At 40.7% G+C, this 25,392-nt stretch overlaps 1 protein-coding gene and 1 long non-coding RNA gene across 10 annotated transcripts in view; one reads left to right on the forward strand and one right to left on the reverse strand.

Annotated features, from left to right (window-relative positions):
• LOC146870300 (stAR-related lipid transfer protein 3-like) overlaps positions 1-25,392 on the forward strand; it is a 545,134-nt gene that overhangs the window by 188,770 nt on the left and 330,972 nt on the right. The window contains exons 1-3 of one of the 5 annotated variants that reach the window (XM_085636655.1): positions 20,793-20,890; positions 22,490-22,614; positions 23,007-23,123. The exons of 3 other annotated variants lie outside the window; for them this stretch is intronic. Coding sequence is in view for 1 of the 2 variants with exons in the window: in XM_085636658.1 (XP_085492784.1) it covers positions 23,007-23,123 (117 nt within the window). In the remaining variant the exon portion in view is untranslated. Of the gene's footprint in view, positions 1-20,792; positions 20,891-22,489; positions 22,615-23,006; positions 23,124-25,392 lie in introns of those variants that run through there. One more of the 5 variants, XM_085636658.1, reaches the window with a different exon arrangement.
• Positions 1-25,392, reverse strand: part of LOC146870301 (uncharacterized) — a 336,625-nt gene that overhangs the window by 103,553 nt on the left and 207,680 nt on the right. The window lies entirely within an intron of this gene.

A 25,392-nucleotide genomic window follows, 5' to 3' on the forward strand; every position in this document is an offset into this window, starting at 1 on the left:
TAAGCACGCCTTAAGAAATCTGAATAGAGCCCCCATGAAAGAGTGATATTCCAAGAACATAAGATGTGGCCCCAGAAAACATGGCGCTTGAACCCATATGCACCACCAACCCTAGAGATGTACCCACAAGGAGCAGAAGACCAGATACTTATAAGTCTTAATGTTGAACCCCCAGTGAAAACCTGCGTGCGCCCACTATTGGGAAGTTCCACGGATCTCTCACTTCCTGTGAAGACATGCGGTGGTCTAGAGCTGCTGAAAGTAGGGTACTTTACAGAAATGCCACCATGCTCTAAAGATCAAATGATACCAAAATCGGACAGAATTAGCCGACGCACTGTCCACCTTACGGGTCCTGATAGTATCACCGCCTGCTTCCTTTACACTGGAGAAGCTTGCTGCCATTACTGTTTACAAACTTCAAAAGAACATGGAGTCACGTACGGGATGTCGTGCCGGATGGCTATCGGTGCACTAATGCACCAAAATGTCCATTGTACGAAATACGTCACCGTTGGTGCTAGTGACGCGCTGGAAGTCGGTTGGAGTGGCGTTCGACCTCGAGCTTCCATCTGAGGTAAAATTTTCCGCGCGAAGATTTCCACAAGAAATGACAGTTATTACCTGCTACAGTGCCAGCAGTGCACAACACATTGTGAAGTGAACTCCAGATCACATAGATTGATCGTAGGACCAGTAAAGAATCTCCATGCTGAGCGGAAGCGGTGTGAACTGTCGCTCAAAAACACAGCGCAGTCACATATTACACAGCCAAATTCGAGGCGATGACAGAAACGTTGATGCAGCCAAGCAACCTTTGCGCTGTTCCACCTCTAAAGAAATAGTGGGAAGAACCACCCGTAATGCTCCGCCCGTGTAGACAGTCACTTTGCGAAGGTCGTAAAGACAGGATCATTAGTAGAAGGCAAACTTCCCCATAACACAGTGTATATGTGTACAAGGTCACACAGCGTAGCCAGCAGCATTATTCCATTACTTGCCACAATGCAGTTGTAATCAAAGGTTTATTGAAAATGATAATCCAAGGGGTATAAGTGTGTGAGAGGGTGCACCAGCGTGTTTGAGCAGAGTGAACTGGTTGAAATTAGAAGTTTCATCACAGTCAAATCAGCGTAAGATCAGTCACAGAACCCTCCGGTGACAGGAACACTTTCTGTAAGCGTGACACATAACTCACCAACACAGCTCCCTCAGCATAACGCCAGCATGATTTAAGATGCCTGTAAATTTCCAATGCCAAGTTAAACGTCAGTCACATATTTGCCCAGAGAGACTGACATGCTCAACCCCATTTGTAGAATGTATATTTCTGGCAATAAGTAGATTGGATGTAACTCAAAGGTGGAGTTGTGCGTAGAAACACCCACTCTCGAGTTACCACAGTATTGTAGATAACATCCAACTCAGAAAGAAGCAGCCGCTGTGGGTAACTACAGATGCTAAGCAGTAAGTAAGCAGCAAACATTGTTGTAGACAGGAAATATTAGCGCCGGGTCATGTGGTGCAGAAACTCGACAGGAAGAGTCTATTTCCAACGAAGATGATAACCAGAAGAACATGGAGCTAATAGGTGAATAACTGGAATCAATCGTAAGATTCAAAGTTCAAAATGGGTAGCGTTTATTTGCACCAGGTCATCCAGCGTAGGCAGGAAAATGATTCCAGTACATGCCACCCGTAGAGGTAGAATCACGGTGGCGGAGAGTGCCTCCGAGTGCATCAGCCTGACAGCGGTGATTGTGTTTTTCCACTTCCTCTTTCATGGAAATACAAAGTGTAGTTGTTTCACCTTAGACCAAAAGTATAAAGCAAATGAGCACCACATGCCTGAGCTAGGGCTCGCCGATGGGAGGCCATGGGTGGGGTTGTAAGGCATGATTCTTCATCCTACCTGTGTAGACTTCTTTTCCTCGCATTTGATGGTAGTTTCTTGAAAGAGTTCAAAAAACGAAGGGAGTTACCCCAAAGTGCATCACACAAAGGGACGGGGGTATATGCAGAAGAAATAAACAAAGTGTCCCTATTAAAAGGTTTAACTAAAACAACTCAAAAGTATACACCAAGGACTGTTGTTATCCTCACTGTCTGGAGTTACTGAGAACACTGTAAGCTATCTGCACGTTTAAGGAGGCTCTTTGTGAAACGTATTGAATTAAAACATGATCATTTATTATAAATCATAAAAATTCATAGCACCACACATTAAAACCATATCTGTATACCTCCCTTAGTGGGTTACAATCTATAACCTGCTATATAAGGGAATGGTCCAGTTCATTCAAAACACAAGGTTAAAAGTCGACGCAGCGTTTCGGTGTTAATAGTAATATTTCCACCTTCTTCAGGACTAAAAATTGTTTTTTCCAAATCTACAATAAAAAGGAAAATTGACGGTATGAACCTTAGTGTACAAAAAGTGCAAATAAACAGTGTTCTCATTTCTATAGACAGCCTTTGCTCAATTGCTTAACATAGGTGTTATAGGTCGACACCACAGTTGTGATTGATTAAGCATGTTATTATTCTAACTCGCATAATTTATATAACCATATTTCCAAATCCACAAATAAAAACGCTACACTTCAGGAAAAACATTAATCAAAACATTAGAAAAACATTAACCTTAAGTAAAATACTACACTTAAGAAAAAACAAGAAATTGCATACCTCATCTTTTTTAATTGATAAAGTTTTGATAGGAGGATGACCTTGCCAAGTAGAAATATAGTTTTCGGCCCACAGGCTCTATTGCCTATGACATAAGCAAGAATCGATTTTGAATCAATAATTCAATTGCTCTCAGAATTAAAGTGTAGGGTGTATGTTAGATGAATCAACAGGCCTGCCTTAATGATAATCAGGTTTTTTTTTATCTATGTTCCGTGAAAGCCACCGTCTTTATTCTTTGTCCAGGAGAGTAAAATCCACTTTAAATCATTAGGAGTTTGACTCTCTATGAGGAACATATATAGAAAGGGACTCTGTTAGCTGAAAAGCCTCTCTGGAGTAATAGTTGTATATAAAATGATCCTACTATCGCTCACCGTAAAGTTTAGTAGATGGAGGTTCTTGTTGTTGTTTTCGATTTTCAACTTTTTTATATAAAAAAACGCCGCAGTATTGTGGACGTTTTCTTTCTTCTAATGTTACTTAACGACCTGTATGGGAAACATAAGTTTCATATTCTATGTTGTCTCATATTTTCTTAATTTCCTCACATGTCCCAGATTACATGTCTATTCTCTATATATTTTTTTCTCTCAACGAGTCAGCACTCTCATGAAAACACTGGGTACTATTGTGGAGAAGTGTGGCTCACTGGTTAGAGGAGGCAGACCTGGAAGCAGAGGTCAGCCCGGGACCAGGGTTCAATTCCCGGCTCGGCTGGGTCTTGAGTCCATAAATGTCCATGGACTCGATAATTCTCGCTCCAGTGCCTACTCGATTCATGGGTTCACACTCTGTGACTCTGGGCAATAGCTTGCTTAATCTCCACATGGGCCCCTCGCGGCGGGATGCCTGGCTTTCACCTTGCGGATGCCCTGCCGGGTTATCTCACAGGGGAATACCAGGACAGGTTCCCTAAGCAAGCGCTTAGAGACCGCTTGGTGATTTGCGCTATATAAATTCCTGCACATTTACATTTACATTTAAGCATCGAGCAGATCGGAACGGGGAAAACCTGTCCGATTTTAAGAACATTGTATGCTCGAATACAAGAAAATTTATTTAGTATAGGCATTGCGTCATTGTTAAACCCACAGTAATGCATTAACCGATCTCAGAGTAGTGCATCTGTTAATAACAGGTAACGGAGCTACATGATGCCGAGGGGTCAGTAAATGATTCCGTCTACGAGCTAAGTAAGGCTAGTTTAAACACGGCTCAAAAGAACCCTCTCCTTGCTTACCGTATCGGCTAAAATCGGCCTCCCTGCTTTCACGGAACGTCTTGGGCTGGTTCTGAAGGGTACTGATCAATACTTCCCTTTTTGAACCCGTAATCCCGGAAACGTTATTAACGTCATATCCTGTGTGTAAAGCCGCGTTCACCTAGTTAATGTAACATAAGGTGAAAATGACGGCCATCTTGGAGTGTGCAAAACTTTGAGGAACAGTGGTTTAAATTGCATAACGTCAGCCACTAAAGTGTTCTAATTTTTTATATATATCTTATATCTTATCTTATATATCTTATATCTTATCTTATATATCTTATATCTTATATATCTTATATCGTTGGCGGCCATCTTGGAGTGTGCAAAACTTTGAGGAACAGTGGTTTAAATTGCATAAAGTCAGCCACTAAAGTGTTCTAATTTTTTATATATATCTTATATCGTCGACGGCCCTACCTACCGGTTTAAAGTAATGCTTTTTCTACTATTTATTGATTCAATAAAAGTTAATCGAAAAAAATTAATCGAAAAAAACTTAAACATAAACACTTTAGACAAAAACTTAAGGCTGTACTCCTCTATACATGCGAAATATAGGACACACACTTTTATTTAGTTTTCATATTATTCTTCTTCAAAATCCCTAGTTTTTTTTCCGATTACAATTGTAACGTAACTTATGTTGTGATACTATGAAGACTGGGCCTATGTTCAGCCATTTTGAAGGAACGAATATGTCCAAAAGGCGGGTTAAATTGATATCTTCCCAGAATAATTTTAATATATAAAATATAAGAAAGGAAATTTTTGTTTTAATACCAAATTGTTTCTCTTCTATTATCTCAAAATTTGTGCCATGGTCATGCCTCTTATTTTCACACCTGGGTAAAAAATAAAAGTGGATGAGCAATCCCATTATTATATGTATACGCTAAGTTCCCCTGATCACCATGCTTTTATTCCTTCTCTTACTCAAGTTTATATATCCAACCTTTAGGGGATTGTCTTTCATATACGTTTCAGGGTCGAAGGTCAATAGCTGAGGGGGTATAGGGGGAAACACTATAGTGATGAATTACAGAAGTCTCTCCCAGTCCTCCCTATTGTTCAATCCATTTTTATAAGTATTGAAGCGTGACATGAAGATTTGTTCTCGTTTCTTTCTTTTTAAGCCGATGTCGCCGCCGCGAGTGTCGCAAATTATGATTTCAATGCCACACCATTTAAGGTCATCGACTGAATGATTCGCCTCTAGCCAATGGTCCACAAGTGGAGCTGTTTTTTTCTTGGTTCTAATGGAGGATTTGTGTTCGGTAATCCTAGTGCGTATCTCACGAGACGTTTCACCTATGTACGCTTTATTGCATGGGCAGACTATCATATATATTATGTTTCGAGTTCTGCAATTGATCAACCCTCTTACAAGGTGTTTATATCCATTGTGGGTTATCAAACTGCCACTTTTGATGTTATTGCAGCTTTTGCATGAGTTACATGGAAAAGTGCCAACAGGAAAGGGTACATTATCAATCGTACTCTGTTTGGGGACTCTGTTCTCTCTATATGTGTGTACTAGTTTATTTCGAATAGTGCAATTCCTTCGAAAAGAAAACATAGGTTTTGTTAGATTGATATCGCTCTTGTCTTTGAGAAGCGACCAGTTTCTATTAATGATATTTTTTACTTTATTACTAATGTTACTGAAGTTAGTCACAAAGATTAATGGTAAATTTTGTGGTTCTATATCTCTGTTTTCCTTATCTTTAAAGAGCAAATCTCGGTTGAAATACTTGGCACTTTTATAAGCTCTTCGTATAAGGTTCTTTGGGTAACCTCTTTCTGTCAATTTTATTTTAAAAGCATCAGCATGTCTGTTAAAGTCCTTGATGTCAGTGCAGTTACGGCGTATTCTTAAGAATTGCCCGAAAGGGATATTGTCCCTTTGGCACATGCGGTGATTACTCTGGTAATGTAACATGGTGTTACGGTCTGTGGGTTTGGTGAACAACTCCACATTGAGTTCACCCTCAACATGTTTTATTTTTATATCTAGAAAGTCACATTGTGATTTATCGATGTTGGACGTAAACCTAAGATTGACATCTCCTAGGTTTAACCATGTTATGAACTCATTTAGTAATTCAATGGTCCCACTCCAAATGAAAAAAACATCATCAATGTAGCGGGACCAACATGAGATATTTTCATAAAATGGTGCCACAGTATTGAAAATATGCTTCTCCTCAAAATTTGCCACATACAGGCAAGCCAGGCTCGGAGCACAGGTAGCCCCCATGCTGGTCCCTTTGACTTGTTTGTATAGCTCTGTTCCGAATAGGAAGATATTATTTTTCCGAATAACTTCCACGCATTCAATTATGAACGATGAGTGGATAGATAGATCACCATGTTCATCTACTAATAAACCTTTAAGCATTTCAACTGTGTCGTTCTGGGGTATATTAGTATAAAGAGCTTCTATGTCTAGTGTGACTAGCCATTCGTTTGCTACATGGTATGGAAGACCTTCAATTTTTTTAATGATAGAAGTTGTGTCTTTGATGTAGGCCTTTTGTTCCACTACTAATGGTTGTAAAAACTTATCGACATATTTGCTGAGGGGTTCTGTTAGAGAATCAATACTAGATACTATTGGTCTCATGGGAGGATTATTTAAATTTTTATGTACTTTGGGTAACCCATAAAGATCTGGAAGTTTAGGGTTGAGATTTCTGAGGAAATTGAATTCCTCTGAGCATACAATATCATCTTCTTTGGCGCAATCTAACAGACTGCTGACTTTGTTACTTAGTGCATTTCATTCTGATTTATTTGATTTCACATAATGTAGAGGGTTATTTAGAAGGTTAAGCATCCTATTATTGTAGTCTGTGGTTTCCATCACCACAATACTGCCACCTTTATCAGCAGGTTTAATAGTTAAATCCTGGCGACGTTCCAAATCGGCTAGGGCAGTGCGTTCAGCTTTACTAAGATTATTTTGCCACCGTAGGGAGAGACTTCTGTAATTCATCACTATAGTGTTTCCCCCTATACCCCCTCAGCTATTGACCTTCGACCCTGAAACGTATATGAAAGACAATCCCCTAAAGGTTGGATATATAAACTTGAGGAAGAGAAGGAATAAAAGCATGGTGATCAGGGGAACTTAGCGTATACATATAATAATGGGATTGCTCATCCACTTTTATTTTTTACCCAGGTGTGAAAATAAGAGGCATGACCATGGCACAAATTTTGAGATAATAGAAGAGAAACAATTTGGTATTAAAACAAAAATGTCCTTTCTTATATTTTATATATGTTAAAATTATTCTGGGAAGATATCAATTTAACCCGCCTTTTGGACATATTCGTTCCTTCAATATGGCTGAACATAGGCCCAGTCTTCATAGTATCACAACATAAGTTACGTTACAATTGTAATCGGAAAAAAAACTAGGGATTTTGAAGAAGAATAATATGAAAACTAAATAAAAGTGTGTGTCCTATGTTTCGCATGTATAGAGGAGTACAGCCTTAAGTTTTTGTCTAAAGTGTTTATGTTTAAGTTTTTTTTGATTAGTTTTTTTCGATTAACTTTTATTGAATCGATAAATAGTAGAAAAAGCATTACTTTAAACCGGTAGGTAGGGCCGTCGACGATATAAGATATATATAAAAAATTAGAACACTTTAGTGGCTGACTTTATGCAATTTAAACCACTGTTCCTCAAAGTTTTGCACACTCCAAGATGGCCGCCAACGATATAAGATATATAAGATATAAGATATATAAGATAAGATATAAGATATATAAGATAAGATATAAGATATATATAAAAAATTAGAACACTTTAGTGGCTGACGTTATGCAATTTAAACCACTGTTCCTCAAACTTTTGCACACTCCAAGATGGCCGCCATTGTCACCTTATGTTACATTAACTAGGTGAACGCGGCTTTACACACAGGATATGACGTTAAAAACGTTTCCGGGATTACGGGTTCAAAAAGGGAAGTATTGATCAGTACCCTTCAGAACCAGCCCAAGACATTCCGTGAAAGCAGGGAGGCCGATTTTAGCCGATACGGTAAGCAAGGAGAGGGTTCTTTTGAGCCGTGTTTAAACTAGCCTTACTTAGCTCGTAGACGGAATCATTTACTGACCCCTCGGCATCATGTAGCTCCGTTACCTGTTATTAACAGATGCACTACTCTGAGATCGGTTAATGCATTACTGTGGGTTTAACAATAACGCAATGCCTATACTAAATAAATTTTCTTGTATTCGAGCATACAATGTTCTTAAAATCGGACAGGTTTTGCCCGTTCCGATCTGCTCGATGCTTAACAATAGTACCCAGTGTTTTCATGAGAGTGCTGACTCGTTGAGAGAAAAAAATATATAGAGAATAGACATGTAATCTGGGACATGTGAGGAAATTAAGAAAATATGAGACAACATAGAATATGAAACTTATGTTTCCCATACAGGTCGTTAAGTAACATTAGAAGAAAGAAAACGTCCACAATACTGCGGCGTTTTTTTATATAAAAAAGTTGAAAATCGAAAATAACAACAAGAACCTCCATCTACTAAACTTTACGGTGAGCGATAGTAGGATCATTTTATATACAACTATTACTCCAGAGAGGCTTTTCAGCTAACAGAGTCCCTTTCTATATATGTTCCTCATAGAGAGTCAAATTCCTAATGATTTAAAGTGGATTTTACTCTCCTGGACAAAGAATAAAGACGGTGGCTTTCACGGAACATAGATAAAAAAAACCTGATAATCATTAAGGTAGGCCTGTTGATTCATCTAACATACGCCCTACACTTTAATTCTGAGAGCAATTGAATTGTTGATTCAAAATCGATTCTTGCTTATGTCATAGGCAATAGAGCCTGTGGGCCGAAAACTATATTTCTACTTGGCAAGGTCATCCTCCTATCAAAACTTTATCAATTAAAAAAGATGAGGTATGCAATTTCTTGTTTTTTCTTAAGTGTAGTATTTTACTTAAGGTTAATGTTTTTCTAATGTTTTGATTAATGTTTTTCCTGAAGTGTAGCGATTTTATTTGTGGATTTGGAAATATGGTTATATAAATTATGCGAGTTAGAATAATAACATGCTTAATCAATCACAACGGTTGTGTCGACCTATAACATCTATGTTAAGCAATTGAGCAAAGGCTGTCTATAGAAATGAGAACACTGTTTATTTGCACTTTTTGTACACTAAGGTTCATACCGTCAATTTTCCTTTTTATTGTAGATTTGGAAAAAATGATTTTTAGTCCTGAAGAAGGTGGAAATATTACTATTAACACCGAAACGCTGCGTCGACTTTTAACCTTGTGTTTTGAATGAACTGGACCATTCCCTTATATAGCAGGTTATAGATTGTAACCCACTAAGGGAGGTATACAGATATGTTTTTAATGTGTGGTGCTATGAATTTTTATGATTTATAATAAATGATCATGTTTTAATTCAATACGTTTCACAAAGAGCCTCCTTAAACTTGCAGATAGCTTACAGTGTTCTCAGTAACTCCAGACAGTGAGGATAACAACAGTCCTTGGTGTATACTTTTGAGTTGTTTTAGTTAAACCTTTTAATAGGGACACTTTGTTTATTTCTTCTGCATATACCCCCGTCCCTTTGTGTGGTGCACTTTGGGGTAACTCCCTTCGTTTTTTGAACTTATCACTGTACAGCTAGTTAGCTGGGGAGTTTTGTCTTACACCATTTATATGCGACAAACAGTTAGCATTCCGAATTAATTATGGATGCTTTAAAAACTTATGGTTTCTCAGAAGAGCAATTTAATAAGATCATCAATGGCACCTCTAAGAATTTTTCGACAATAAATGCAAATAATGGCAATGAAGATAGATGGAGGGACCTTTGGAACAATAACAAAAAGACCATCAGAACAGAATTACACGCAGACTTTCTCATCGAGTATTGCAAAAAAGGTATTATACCAAGAGGTCTACAAGTAAAAAATTAACCTGGAATCTTCATTAAACATTCAAAATTCATAGAAAATTGGACATTCATCGCCAATCGATGTAGTAGAGATTGGATGTTGCTAATTATAGAGATAGCACATGAAATACTTATTATTGAAAAAGGTGAAATTGAAGAAATGGAAAACAGATTGAGAGATAATGCATTAGAAGAAGCTAAAAAGAAGCTAGAGGAAATTCAAACTGATGTAGCAAGTTATAGGAAATATCTACTAAATAAAAAGGCAAATAAATTAAGGAAAGATGTATTAAAATACAACTTAGAGTATGTATATCCCTATCTACAAAAAGATTACTATGACCGACCAAGAGAAGAATTTTACAACAGACCCAACTGGCAACAACCTAAAAGAAATTTTCCAAAGAAAAGAGTAACCTTTTTTGATACATCTTATACCAGTTCTGAATCAGAAGGAGAACAACAAGATAATCCCAAGAGAGGAAATGACACTGCCCCCGGTACCAGTAGAGACTCTCTGTCTTTTTTAGATCAGCGCCAACACAACCCCGGTCCGACCAGAGGCCGAGGGCGGGGACGAGGGAATCCATACCACAATCCCCAACAGAGACGACCCTACATGAGAACCATGAGTCAGGCACATTGGGAATAGTGAATCACAGAAAAGCTCCAATCATTAATCTATCTAGCAAAACCCTTAGTAATCATGAGATTTCCGTATTAGAAAAAGGGTTAGGCTATGTGATCTGTACTCCTGTAGATAAATTCAATTTAGAAAGAGATCTACAAAATTTCTTTGGGAAGGTTAGACTTAATGATTTCTTTAAAAACAAAGAAGATAATCGACCTATAGTTGAAAATAGATCTGGACTCAAACCTAAATCACATTGGACCCCTTCCTTAAATCAGGTCAATAAAAGAGTTGAACTCTTTGAGAAAACTGTTGAAAGCAATATCGATGATTTACTTACCAAAAACCTACGGTGGCAAAATAATCTTAGTAAAGCTGAACGCACTGCCCTAGCCGATTTGGAACGTCGCCAGGATTTAACTATTAAACCTGCTGATAAAGGTGGCAGTATTGTGGTGATGGATACCACAGACTACAATAATAGGATGCTTAACCTTCTAAATAACCCTCTACATTATGTGAAATCAAATAAATCAGAATGGAATGCACTAAGTAACAAAGTCAGCAGTCTGTTAGATTTCGCCAAAGAAGATGATATTGTATGCTCAGAGGAATTCAATTTCCTCAGAAATCTCAACCCTAAACTTCCAGCTCTTTATGGGTTACCCAAAGTACATAAAAATCTAAATAATCCTCCCATGAGACCAATAGTATCTAGTATTGATTCTCTAACAGAACCCCTCAGCAAATATGTCGATAAGTTTTTACAACCATTAGTAGTGGAACAAAAGGCTTACATCAAAGACACAACTTCTATCATTAAAAAAATTGAAGGTCTTCCATACCATGTAGCAAACGAATGGCTAGTCACACTAGACATAGAAGCTCTTTATACTAATATACCCCAGAACGACACAGTTGAAATGCTTAAAGGTTTATTAGTAGATGAACATGGTGATCTATCTATCCACTCATCGTTCATAATTGAATGCGTGGAAGTTATTCTGAAAAATAATATCTTCCTATTCGGAACAGAGCTATACAAACAAGTCAAAGGGACCAGCATGGGGGCTACCTGTGCTCCGAGCCTGGCTTGCCTGTATGTGGCAAATTTTGAGGAGAAGCATATTTTCAATACTGTGGCACCATTTTATGAAAATATCTCATGTTGGTCCCGCTACATTGATGATGTTTTTTTCATTTGGAGTGGGACCATTGAATTACTAAATGAGTTAATAACATGGTTAAACCTAGGAGATGTCAATCTTAGGTTTACGTCCAACATCGATAAATCACAATGTGACTTTCTAGATATAAAAATAAAACATGTTGAGGGTGAACTCAAAGTGGAGTTGTTCACCAAACCCACAGACCGTAACACCATGTTACATTACCAGAGTAATCACCCCATGTGCCAAAGGGACAATATCCCTTTCGGGCAATTCTTAAGAATACGCCGTAACTGCACTGACATCAAGGACTTTAACAGACATGCTGATGCTCTTAAAATAAAATTGACAGAAAGAGGTTACCCAAAGAACCTTATACGAAGAGCTTATAAAAGAGCCAAGTATTTCAACCGAGATTAGCTCTTTAAAGATAAGGAAAACAGAGATATAGAACCACAAAATTTACCATTAATCTTTGTGACTAACTTCAGTAACATTAGTAATAAAGTACAAAATATCATCAATAGAAACTGGTCGCTTCTCAAAGACAAGAGCGATATCAATCTAACAAAACCTATGTTTTCTTTTCGAAGGAATTGCACTATTCGAAATAAACTAGTACACACATATAGAGAGAACAGAGTCCCCAAACAGAGTACGATTGATAATGTACCCTTTCCTGTTGGCACTTTTCCATGTAACTCATGCAAAAGCTACAATAACATCAAAAGTGGCAGTTTGATAACCCACAATGGATATAAACACCTTGTAAGAGGGTTGATCAATTGCAGAACTCGAAACATAATATATATGATAGTCTGCCCATGCAATAAAGCGTACATAGGTGAAACGTCTCGTGAGATACGCACTAGGATTACCGAACACAAATCCTCCATTAGAACCAAGAAAAAAACAGCTCCACTTGTGGACCATTGGCTAGAGGCGAATCATTCAGTCGATGACCTTAAATGGTGTGGCATTGAAATCATAATTTGCGACACTCGCGGCGGCGACATCGGCTTAAAAAGAAAGAAACGAGAACAATTCTTCATGTCACGCTTCAATACTTATAAAAATGGATTGAACAATAGGGAGGACTGGGAGAGACTTCTGTAATTCATCACTATAGTGTTTCCCCCTATACCCCCTCAGCTATTGACCTTCGACCCTGAAACGTATATGAAAGACAATCCCCTAAAGGTTGGATATATAAACTTGAGTAAGAGAAGGAATAAAAGCATGGTGATCAGGGGAACTTAGCGTATACATATAATAATGGGATTGCTCATCCACTTTTATTTTTTACCCAGGTGTGAAAATAAGAGGCATGACCATGGCACAAATTTTGAGATAATAGAAGAGAAACAATTTGGTATTAAAACAAAAATTTCCTTTCTTATATTTTATATATTAAAATTATTCTGGGAAGATATCAATTTAACCCGCCTTTTGGACATATTAGTTCCTTCAATATGGCTGAACATAGGCCCAGTCTTCATAGTATCACAACATAAGTTACGTTACAATTGTAATCGGAAAAAAAACTAGTGATTTTGAAGAAGAATAATATGAAAACTAAATAAAAGTGTGTGTCCTATGTTTCGCATGTATAGAGGAGTACAGCCTTAAGTTTTTGTCCAAAGTGTTTATGTTTAAGTTTTTTTCGATTAGTTTTTTTCGATTAACTTTTATTGAATCAATAAATAGTAGAAAAAGCATTACTTTAAACCGGTAGGTAGGGCCGTCGACGATATAAGATATATATAAAAAATTAGAAAACTTTAGTGGCTGACTTTATGCAATTTAAACCACTGTTCCTCAAAGTTTTGCACACTCCAAGATGGCCGCCAACGATATAAAATATATAAGATATAAGATATATAAGATAAGATGTAAGATATATAAGATAAGATATGAGATATATATAAAAAATTAGAACACTTTAGTGGCTGACGTTATGCAATTTAAACCACTGTTCCTCAAAGTTTTGCACACTCCAAGATGGCCGCCATTGTCACCTTATGTTACATTAACTAGGTGAACGCGGCTTTACAAACAGGATATGACGTTAATAAAGTTTCCGGGATTACGGGTTCAAAAAGGGAAGTATTGATCAGTACCCTTCAGAACCAGCCCAAGACGTTCCGTGAAAGCAGGGAGGCCGATTTTAGCTGATACGGTAAGCAAGGAGAGGGTTCTTTTGAGCCGTGTTTAAACTAGCCTTACTTAGCTCGTAGACGGAATCATTTACTGACCCCTCGGCATCATGTAGCTCCGTTACCTGTTATTAACAGATGCACTACTCTGAGATCGGTTAATGCATTACTGTGGGTTTACCAATAACGCAATGCCTATACTAAATACATTTTCTTGTATTCGAGCATACAATGTTCTTAAAATCGGACAGGTTTTCCCCGTTCCGATCTGCTCGATGCTTAACAATAGTACCCAGTGTTTTCATGAGAGTGCTGACTCGTTGAGAGAAAAAAATATATAGAGAATAGACATGTAATCTGGGACATGTGAGGAAATTAAGAAAATATGAGACAACATAGAATATGAAACTTATGTTTCCCATACAGGTCATTAAGTAACATTAGAAGAAAGAAAACGTCCACAATACTGCGGCGTTTTTTCATATAAAAAAGTTGAAAATCGAAAATAACAACAAGAACCTCCATCTACTAAACTTTACGGTGAGCGATAGTAGAATCATTTTATATACAACTATTACTCCAGAGAGGCTTTTCAGCTAACAGAGTCCCTTTCTATATATGTTCCTCATAGAGAGTCAAACTCCTAATGATTTAAAGTGGATTTTACTCTCCTGGACAAAGAATAAAGACGGTGGCTTTCACGGAACATAGATAAAAAAAACCTGATAGTCATTAAGGTAGGCCTGTTGATTCATCTAACATACACCCTACACTTTAATTCTGAGAGCAATTGAATTGTTGATTCAAAATCGATTCTTGCTTATGTCATAGGCAATAGAGCCTGTGGGCCGAAAACTATATTTCTACTTGGCAAGGTCATCCTCCTATCAAAACTTTATCAATTAAAAAAGATGAGGTATGCAATTTCTTGTTTTTTCTTAAGTGTAGTATTTTACTTAAGGTTAATGTTTTTCTAATTTTTTGATTAATGTTTTTCCTGAAGTGTAGCGATTTTATCTGTGGATTTGGAAATATGGTTATATAAATTATGCGAGTTAGAATAATACCATGCTTAATCAATCACAACGGTGGTGTCGACCTATAACACCTATGTTAAGCAATTGAGCAAAGGCTGTCTATAGAAATGAGAACACTGTTTATTTGCACTTTTTGTACACTAAGGTTCATACCGTCAATTTTCCTTTTTATTGTAGATTTGGAAAAAACAATTTGTAGTCCTGAAGAAGGTGGAAATATTACTATTAACACCAAAACGCTGCGTCGACTTTTAACCTTGTGTTTTGAATGAACTGGACCATTCCCTTATATAGCAGGTTATAGATTGTAACCCACTAAGGGAGGTATACAGATATGTTTTTAATGTGTGGTGCTATGAATTTTTATGATTTATAATAAATGATCATGTTTTAATTCAATACGTTTCACAAAGAGCCTCCTTAAACGTGCAGATAGCTTACAGTGTTCTCAGTAACTCCAGACAGTGAGGATAACAACAGTCCTTGGTGTATACTTTTGAGTTGTTTTAGTTAAACCTTTTAATAGGGACACTTTGTTTATTTCTTCAGTTTCTTGAAAGAGACATGTTCTGCTGAAGAAATCCACAATGGGAAAACTCAACTTGCGCAGGCTCAAGGAATGCACACCATCCAAAGACCCCACCGAGAAGGTCCACCCATGTGCGCAGGACCACCACTTCCTCCTGCCGACTTCTGAGAGAAAGCGGCACATTTCTGCTAAAGCTCACTGATGAACGGACGCTGGGACACGCAGAAGCCAAAACCAGCAGAACTGCACCATGAAGAATAAACAGGTAACACACTGCAGTTTCCCTTGGTGAAAGCCACATACAACCTGCAACACTCAGCACAGTTCATAATGAAGAAGAAAACAGAGAAGAGCGGCACTAAGGCAGCACCTCACAGCGGAGCGAGTAGAATCCACGGTGGTCTAGGCATAAACTCAGGAGACTGTTGCCTTAGTCAAAGACTCCTGAAAGCCCCCACTCTGCGTCCTCCGTGCACTGACTCGATGAATATTAAATCCGAAATGCAGAAAGGAAAAAAGCACTGAAAGGGGAAATGACATGAATGGCCCCCTTCGCCAGCAGTCAAGGAACTTTTGAAAGCCCCAACACTGCATCCTCACAGGCACTGAACCGAGGAATACATGAATGGCCCCCTTCGCCAGCAGTCAAGGAACTTTGGAAAGCCCCAAACCTGCTTCCTCACAGGCACTGAATCGAGGAATAATAAATCCGAAATGCAGAAAGTAACAAAGCACTGAAAGGGGAAATGACATGAATGGCCCCCTTCGCCAGCAGTCAAGGAACTTTGGAAAGCCCCAACTCTGCGTCCTCACAGGCACTGAATCGATGAATATTAAATCCGAAATGCAGAAAGGAGAGAGCACTGAAAGGGGAAATGACATGAATTGCCCCCTTCGCCAGCAGTCAAGGACCTTGGGAAAGCCCCAACTCTGCGTCCTCACAGGCACTGAACCGAGGAATACATGAATGGCCCCCTTCGCCAGCAGTCAAGGAACTTTGGAAAGCCCCAACTCTGCGTCCTCACAGGCACTGAATCGAGGAATAATAAATCCGAAATGCAGAAAGGAGAGAGCACTGAAAGGGGAGATGACAGGAATGGCCCCCTTCGCCAACTCGTCGCCAGTGTTGTAATGGAGACACTCTGAAGCAGGTGAAGTTCAAGCGTCTTTATTCTGTCATCCACTCTCCGCAACTGACAGCCTGTTGAACATTCCAAGGTGAACTCTCAAGGACCGTTCCAAGATGGAGGAAAGGCAGGGGAGGAAAGGAAGCTACCACTAGGAAAAGAAAAGGGAAAACACCTCAGGGAAGGTAACAGGGGACAAAAGGAGAGAGATTACAACAAAGGGCTTCTCGGAACCCGTTGGATTTGAAATTCTCCTTGGTCTTCGAAGCTTTTGTTCCACAGCGTTTGTCGTGAATCTTCTACAGCTAACACATTGTGCAGGGCCACAAGTGTTAACTGTTGAACGTTCACAGGAAGAGCTGTGAAAGAGGACTGAAGTCAGCCCCTTGTTCTCCCCAGCTTGGCTGAACTGCTTTTTGTACTTCAGCCAAGCCAGGGAAACCCAGAAGCTGAGCAGCATTGACCCCTCCCTCCTTCTGAAGCCCGAGTGGCATTGAGATACCGTAGGAGGGAATGTTTAAGACTGTGTGTGTCCTCCTGCATGACCTTTGCCTTTCACTTTCCTCTGCCTAAATAATATATTTTCAAGAGGCAGGAGATAGAGAAAGGCAGATGCTGTGTATTAGGACACTGAAATGTTGAGAGCAGTGGGCCTATACCAGTTCATAGAGGCCGCTGCTGCTCCGTTGTCTTCAGTGGAGCTCTCAACATTCCAATGTTCTAATTAAGTATTAACAGTGTAAACAAACAATCATTTCTAATAGGTCAGGTACTTTCGCTGCTTGATTACTTTAACTTTTGAATCCCCTATTTTCAAATCCTATTATTTTCCTTTTTTAACGATTGAATGATAGAATTTACTTTCTTCAGTTTCTCTCAATCACAGATTTGTGTCTGTTATAAATACATGCCAAGGCCTCAAGTCTATCAGATAAATCTGAGAGCTACAAACCTGCTGCGAACACTATGCTTAAACCACAGATCACCCACTCTCATCCAATGAAGTGACTTAGGGACTGATTCCGATGATGGTGGGACCGCCACTGACAGTCCGTCAGTTGCGGTCCCACCGCCATTGCAATGCTGAATCCAAACCACACATTAGGATGGCGGGCGGATGGCTGGTGGTCAGAGAGACAGACCTCCACAGATCCGATGGGCTCAAGGAGCCTGTCGGTCCATTGAAGAAACTTGTATTCCCTACAACAGTGGCGGTGCCTCCCAGGCACCGCCGTACTGATTACAATGTCCCTTTCGCCCTCTGTTTCATGGCAGTTAACCCGCCATGAGAAGGCAGGTGTAAAGGAACATTGGGGGCCCGTAGCGTACCCGCCTCCCCCCTGGCCCTCAGACAAGGGCCCTGGGGGGTACCTATGGTACCTCCATACACATCCTTGCACCATGTGGCAGGCACCGAATGGTGCCTGCCACAGAGTGCAGGGATATGCAAAAAGTGTATTTCTTGTACTGCGGCATGTGCTGCAGCCCCCAGCACACGCTGCTATACAAAATATACACTTTGGAACAGCCTTGAAGGCGGTCGCATTGTAATTAGCATGGTGGGACCGCCAACAGCTAATCGGGCGGTCCTATCACCGATATGATGGCGGTCAGACAAACTTCCGACTGCCATCATAATGAGGCCCATAGTTGTGCTGATTTAATGCTTTCCTTTTGTGTCCGAAGTTAGCAATTAAATTGCAAACCTCGAAATGTTTATCTAAAGTTAAGTGTATTAGCAGGGTGGCAAGGTGGACAATCTACAAAGAAGCTATGCCAATATGAGGTACATTTCTAATTAGAGCTTTAGCCATACATCAAAATTGGAGAACAATAAAGTGTTGTTTTGGGTTTGACAACTAAAACACAAAAACCTCTCCAGAGATAGTGCATTGGCATACTCTTATAGAGAAGTCAATTGCTATCAATCTTTGCATTTACTTTGATGAATTCATGGTTGCGTTGCACAGAGTTGAATTTTGAAAACATATTTTCACCAAGTAGTTGCAAAATGATCATCGCAGTGGCAAGTGGAAGAACTTATACTATCTACAGGCAGTAGCGGTGCGTCCATTGGGGCGCAGGGGCGTTGCCCCACTACTATTGGACGCACGCGGTGCGTGCTGCTGTGTGCACAAGCAGCAATGAATTCGAATTGGTAGCTTCAAATCAGTACTGGTAGCGTAGCGGCCGGGAGTAGGGACATGAAGGGGGTGGGGCCGGGGGCGAGCACTAAGGTTGAGTGACAGTTTCACCCACTGACTGACTGACAGCGGCTCGTCATTTGCGCATGCTCGAGTTTTGCTCATGACCAGCACGAGCATGCGCATTCGCCGCACTGTCTGTCAGCCAGCCAGCCACTAGTTGTACTGAGAGGGAGGGGGCCGAGAGGCCGAGGGTTGCCTCATGCAGCAGCCCCCATCTCTCGGTATGGGCGAGCCCTATCCGTGCTCTTTAGCCAATCCAGGGCAGGCGCTGCTAATGCAGCGTCTCTGGATTGGCTGAGACAGTCTCAGACACCGCGCGGCAGCCTACAAAGAAAGAAGCATTGGGTGCTGCGCAACTATGGCCAATCACTGTGGCTTATGTCTGAACAGTGATTGGCCATGAGGTGCGCAGCGCACTCTGCAGTCTATTGCGTCATCGCGCACGGTGCCACTGCCACACACACCTCGTGGCGGGGACTGTGTACTGTACATACAGTGTGTCACTAACTCTCCCGGACCCGTCGTGTCGTGTGGTGACTGACGTGACTCATCTGACTTTCAGACTGAGTGACTTCTGTGTCGTTCGTTGTCCACAGCAATTGTTGTTGTCCCTGACTCCCGTGACTACGTCTACCTGTCCATTGGTGAGTACAGGCCCTGACAGTCCGTCTCTACTCCCCGTAGTTGGGTCTGCCTATCTGTCCTTATTGTACTGTCATCACCGAATTGTCCGTCTACACTACCTGTCTAAATCGGAATGTGTAAGCACTATCTCTATCTGTCTGCTTAGCAGGCTGAAACCCATGACAAATAGAGGCCTTGATACTAGACACGGGGCCAAGGGGCGGGGTGTGGGGGAGGGCAGGGAAAGCCTTTGTCTAAAGGAAAACAGTTTTGAGTCTGATCTCGATTGAACAGAATAATATATTAGTGTTTGATTTTCATAAAACATGTAAAAGCCAGCTGGTACTAAGCCAGGAGTGATTAATGCACTGATACAACAGAACACACTGGGCGGCTGACTCACAAAAATCCTTTCGGGCTGTAATGACATTACCAGCGCGGGAGGAATTGAATTGTCCGCTTGGACAATAGGGTACTCCACTCTCGCTCTCCTTAAGTTCGGATAACATCTAATGAAAAAAGCAATGTTCTATCCTGTTTACTGCTTTTGTGCACGTGGTGTGTTGTGTTCCGGTGACAGATGACTGCGGAAACCTGCTGCACACAATGGCGCATTGAGACGGGAGCAGTCAGGCACCTTTGTTGTGCACTGCAGTGCAGCTCGCTCTACGTCAAGGTGTGCATTGTGCTCATGGCGGTGGGCGGCGCTACTCCAGTTTCAGGCCTGTTCTCTTTCCAAGAGCCTGTGTGGTAAAAAGATAGCTTAAGTGGCAGCCATACGGCAGGCCTGCTCTTAACATGGGAAAGGCCCATGGGCACTGTCCTCGGCCGAATAATGCCTTTTCCATCTGCAAGTTTCAGACCGCGTGAACAGGCGCGCGTCTCTATTGGCCAGGACTGAACAGCTGCGCTACCTGACAATAAGGGGAAAGATGTAGAAAAGTCTTAGCATGCCTAAAGCATTACGGAATAAATGAAAAGTGCCCGTTGCCGAAATATTTCTGGACTTTGCAGGTATCAACCAGGGGTGTAGCTTGGTCAGTATGATTGGGGGGGTGTGAACCTCAGATTTCCCAAAAATCACACTGGGACAACTTGTTAAAAAACATTATGTGAGAAGCAGGGTATGAAGGGAGCCTAAGTGGCAGTGTGCGGATTGCTAGGGGCACTTAAAACGCAATCGTTTTCAAACTAAGCAACATTTTTTAAGGCCTTCAAAACATACATGAGAGAAAGTGTGTGTGTGTGTGTGTGTGTGTGTGTGTGTGTGTGTGTTTGTCACTGTGGGTTAATAAAAATCCCATGTGAAATACGACAGACACTACAGTTCACATTACTCGATTGAAAGCACTTGTACCCAACTATTTATCGCAGAATGCATTTTTTTAGAGTGGTGCAACACCCCAACCCCGCACAGCTACGCCCCTGATGGCAACTGCCATAGGCAATGGCAGTTTCCACTTTGGGAGTCTTCGCGAATCACAAAGGTAAGAAAGTTTTGGGAGTTCCTTGCTTTGAAATCTGTATCAAATGTGAGTACAGACGCAGTGCAGTGTCTGTCTGTCCTTCCTCTTAGTGAGTACAGAGTCAGACCCTATCTATCCGTCTTTACTCGCCATACAGAGCTTTGTCTGTCCTTCTTCCTGCTTGGTGAGCCCACATTCTGTCTGTCTTTACTGCACGGTTAACTCTGAGCTGTGTGCTTCCTACGTCTGCCTATTCTTTGAGTACAGGCGCTATCTGTCCGTCTTACACTTCGTGTGTGTCCGTCCTAACTGTACTGCAACACGGAGCAGTACGCCTCATGGTGAGCACAGGCGCCTTCTGTCCGCCTTTGCTCTTCGTAGCGGGGTCTGTTTATCTGTCCACCTTTGCTGTCCTAGTGTCCTTACAGTTACTACATACATACTGTCCGCATCGAACGTTGTGCCTACCCGGTAGACGTATGAGGCACAACGTTCGATGCTTCTACCCGTCCATGGTGAGTATAGGCCCTGCCTGTCTGTCCTTTCTCACCATAGTGAGTACAACAAGCTGCGCTTCACATAATTTTGAAATCATTTCTCACTTTTATGAGTCTTGGGAATGCGAAAGTCAGTTTGAAGCATACTTTCCATGTGACACATGTTCTTTGCTACTTTTTGTGCATGCAGACATTATGAGTGTTGGTGGTGTACGGAAATATTACATTCCTATATCACGCGCACTGCAAACTTAACCATTCTCATGCTTAATTTGAGCCGGTGGTTGCCTCTGCGCAGCACCGGCATTTAATTCTCAATGACGGCATTTATGTCAGTGCACCACATACTGACGCTTTTTGTCTAATTTTAGGATGAGCACAGCAACAGAGTCTTTAATATTTTAATATACAATTAAAAATGAATAATACCTGCTCCCCAAGCCATTCTTATGGTTTTGGGTGGCTTGGATTCAGTGATTAATATAAGCCGGTGATTTCCGACATTTACGACAGTCTCTCAGACGGTAGAACAATAGTTATTTATTAATACAATGCACATTAAAAACAAACACCGAATACCTGAGCCATTTTTATAGCTTTAGGGCCCGGAATATTCGGAATTATCAAACTTGTAGGAGTGTGATGGTTAGCAGTTGTGTAGGTAGTGTTGGTGGCTCGCTGACAGGGAAATGGGTGGTGCAAGCTGCAGGGGCCTCCTGACGAGGGACCCTCACACTTATCTTTTTTTTCTCTTACAAATTAAGGAATTTTGGCATTTGTAGGAGTGTGATTGCTAGTAGATGTGTTGGTATTGGCTTGCAGGGGAAATAGATGGCGAAAGATGCAGTGGCCCCTGAGAAGGGCCATGGCACTTACATTTTTACAATGTAAGCACTGCCCAAGGCTTGTGTCACATGCAGCTCAGCAAAGATACATGTTGTGTGCAACAGGCAGGGTAAATCTTGTATGCAAATCTGCAAGGGAAAATCTTTTGTTGATATGGTGGCGAGGTGGGAGAACACTCATGGAGCGCAATTAATTAATGATAACTGTATTGTTAACAGGATGGAATGAATAAAGCTTGATTTTCTGTGTGATCCATTGCGTTTTATTATCCATTCAGTGCAGTGGATGAATGATGACCTAATTGCATGGGTGGCTGGACCTGAATTTGACTCAAATCATGCGCAGTCCACTCCGCCTTTCATCACATTGATCTTGGATGCAGCAAAAGTGCCCGATTGCCAGGTAATGGCGGCAAAAAAAACTACACCTGATCTAAATTGACACTGTGATATCCATAGCTTTAATCCTCTAAAATTGTGTCATGTGTTGAAGGGGAAGCTCTACCCAGGCATTCATGATTACAGCAAGCAACCCTATCATTTTAGTCCGGTTCACTGGGTTAGTCCATCTCAGATGGTACATCATATCCTGCTCTTTGGCTTTCCTTTCATAAACCTTACCTGAATAAATTCAACGTAAGTGAATGAAGACTTTAACCCACAGATTGTACTAGATTCTAAAAACAATTATGAGAGATTGACACTAGCCTACTTCCCAGAGCCTCCTTACAGCGTTAGAGCTAGCTGAGAGTACAGTGATGTTTCAAAAATAAATAGTTTTATTTTTATTTTCAGCACCTTCTAAAACTTGACAACCATTACCAAATTTTTGGTCAATTTTCCGGCGAAGAACAAGACCTCCTTTGCTGCTCTTTCACCCCGGCTACGACCCAGCAAACACCAGAGTTAAAGGTAAGGAAACTGATGCAATTTTCTTTTTAGATTGGAGTTAGGGCTATGTGTGTGGTCACAGTACATGGTGGTTGAGGTAGGCGCACATTCTGAACATTGTACCCTCAGTGGATGGAATTTACTAATAGCCTTAGCCCTGTGATTTGGGCAATAACGGTTGTTAACAGCACTATCTATCCCTTGCCTTGTTCAAGGCCCTCAAGCAGTGTCTGTTTCAGTGCCTTCAGCAACCACTATGGCACACAGAGGCAGCAAGGATGTATTTTTAGCAGTCATGTTGTGCAAAGGGGAGCTGTTGGAGATTTATTGCGATACTGCACAAGATATATGTATTTATACTGAAATTTGATATTATTGCACCGCACCTTATATGTTGTACTTTGATTATTGACAGGTTTCTTTAATATATATTGGTAAGGCCAGCATCGGCATCATGAATACAGTGCAAGAGCTGATTACAGGTCATTCCAGGCACGGCCACTTGAAGAGAAACTACATTTAAAGCAATTAGGACCTCATCGGCCTGACCTAAAACTACAGCAAACTTCCCAGGACAGATGAAAAATGTCCACACGTACATTCTCAAATGCCTGGTACACAAAAGCTGATTGGCTTACAGGATGCCCTTTAAGAAATTCTCTGTTCTGCTTCCCCTGATTGCTGTTTGGTGGTGAGTTTTCTTGGACAAATCAAGGAGCAACAGACTTGAAGCATTTGTCTGAAAAAATAAAGAAGCATGCACGCACAAGAAAGCATATGGAAAACCTGACGAGACTGGGAATGTTGGGGGAAGACTCACCGATTGAGCAGCATATAAACGATGCATACCGCAAAACACTAAAGAAACACAATGAAGCAGTTGATAGGAACAGACAGATTCTATCTAAAATAATTGATTGCATTCGTTTCTGTGGTGCTTTCGAACTGGCATTGCGAGGCCATGATGAATCACCAAGTTCCTCAAAACCTGGGATATTTAGAGGCCTTGTGGATTTAATAGCAAACATAGACAAGGATATGGAAGCACATTTAGCAAGTGCTACAGTCTTTACGGGCACCTCTAAAACAATACAAAATGGACTTTTTGAGTGTATGCTCGAAATTATGAGAAGCCATATTGTGCAAGAATTGCAAAACACGGACTTTGTGGCTATTCAGGCTGATGACACCACTGATGTGGCCACTAAAACACAGTTCGCATTAGTGTTTCGGCACATTGACAATGACAGAGAAGTTGTGGAGAGGTTCTATGGTTTCACACATTTAGTGCAGAAACCATTACTGCAGCTATACTGCGTCAACTGAGCTTAATTTTTCCAGAGCTGCCTCAAAAAAAAAACTTACCGCACAAAGCTATGATGGTGCGTCCGTAATGAGTGGAAGCCTTAGTGGAGTTCAGAAAAGAATTCGAGATGTGTACCCTAATGCTCATTATGTGCACTGTTACGCTCACCAACTTAATCTTATTATGCAAAAGGCAGTTTCAAGGATCACCGAGACACAAATTTTCTTTTAGGATATAGGAGGCATGGCAGCATTCTTCTCACGTTCCCCCAAAAGATTGGAAGCACTTTATGAGATTGTGGACAAAAGCGTTCCAAGGGGATCCTCAACTCGTTGGAACTTTAACATCCGTACAGTCAACCTAATCTATGAACATAGAGAGGACCTTAAGAAATGTTTTGCCGCCATAGAAGACAATGATGAGTTTGATTACAAAAGTCGGACTGAAGCCCATGGCTTTGCTAGAACACACAAGACAGAGAGTTTCAGTTCTTACTGTTTTTATTTCATGATATAATGGTAGCTGTCGACCTGTTATACAATCAGTTGCAAGCTCGAGAGATAGATACTGTCAAAGTGCAAGTATATACCACTATGTTTGTACAAAGCATAAGCAAAGTGAGAGATGGGGTTGACAATTTAGACAGCAAACTGCCAGAGCATTCTACTTTTTCAAACCGCAGGAAAAACATCACCACTCTGGTCCGAATTGCAAAGGAGATATGTGACATTGTAATTGTGCAGGCACAAGAACGTTTTTCTTTCACAAAACATTTGGTGAGTGCCACATTATTGCAAAGTCAACAGTTTGCCAAATATGATGAATCTTCCCGGAGCGTGCCCTGAATGAGGCTGTGGAAGCTTATCCTATGCTCAAAAAAGAGGAGCTGTGAACTAAGTTGACTGTACTGTACGCAATGCCTGTGTACCGGAAGGGCAAAAGTGCCATGCCTTTGCTGGCTTTAATACATAAACTTAATATGGA

Source organism: Triturus cristatus, chromosome 1_1 (assembly GCF_964204655.1).
Source record: "Triturus cristatus chromosome 1_1, aTriCri1.1, whole genome shotgun sequence".
NCBI lineage: Eukaryota > Metazoa > Chordata > Amphibia > Caudata > Salamandridae > Triturus > Triturus cristatus.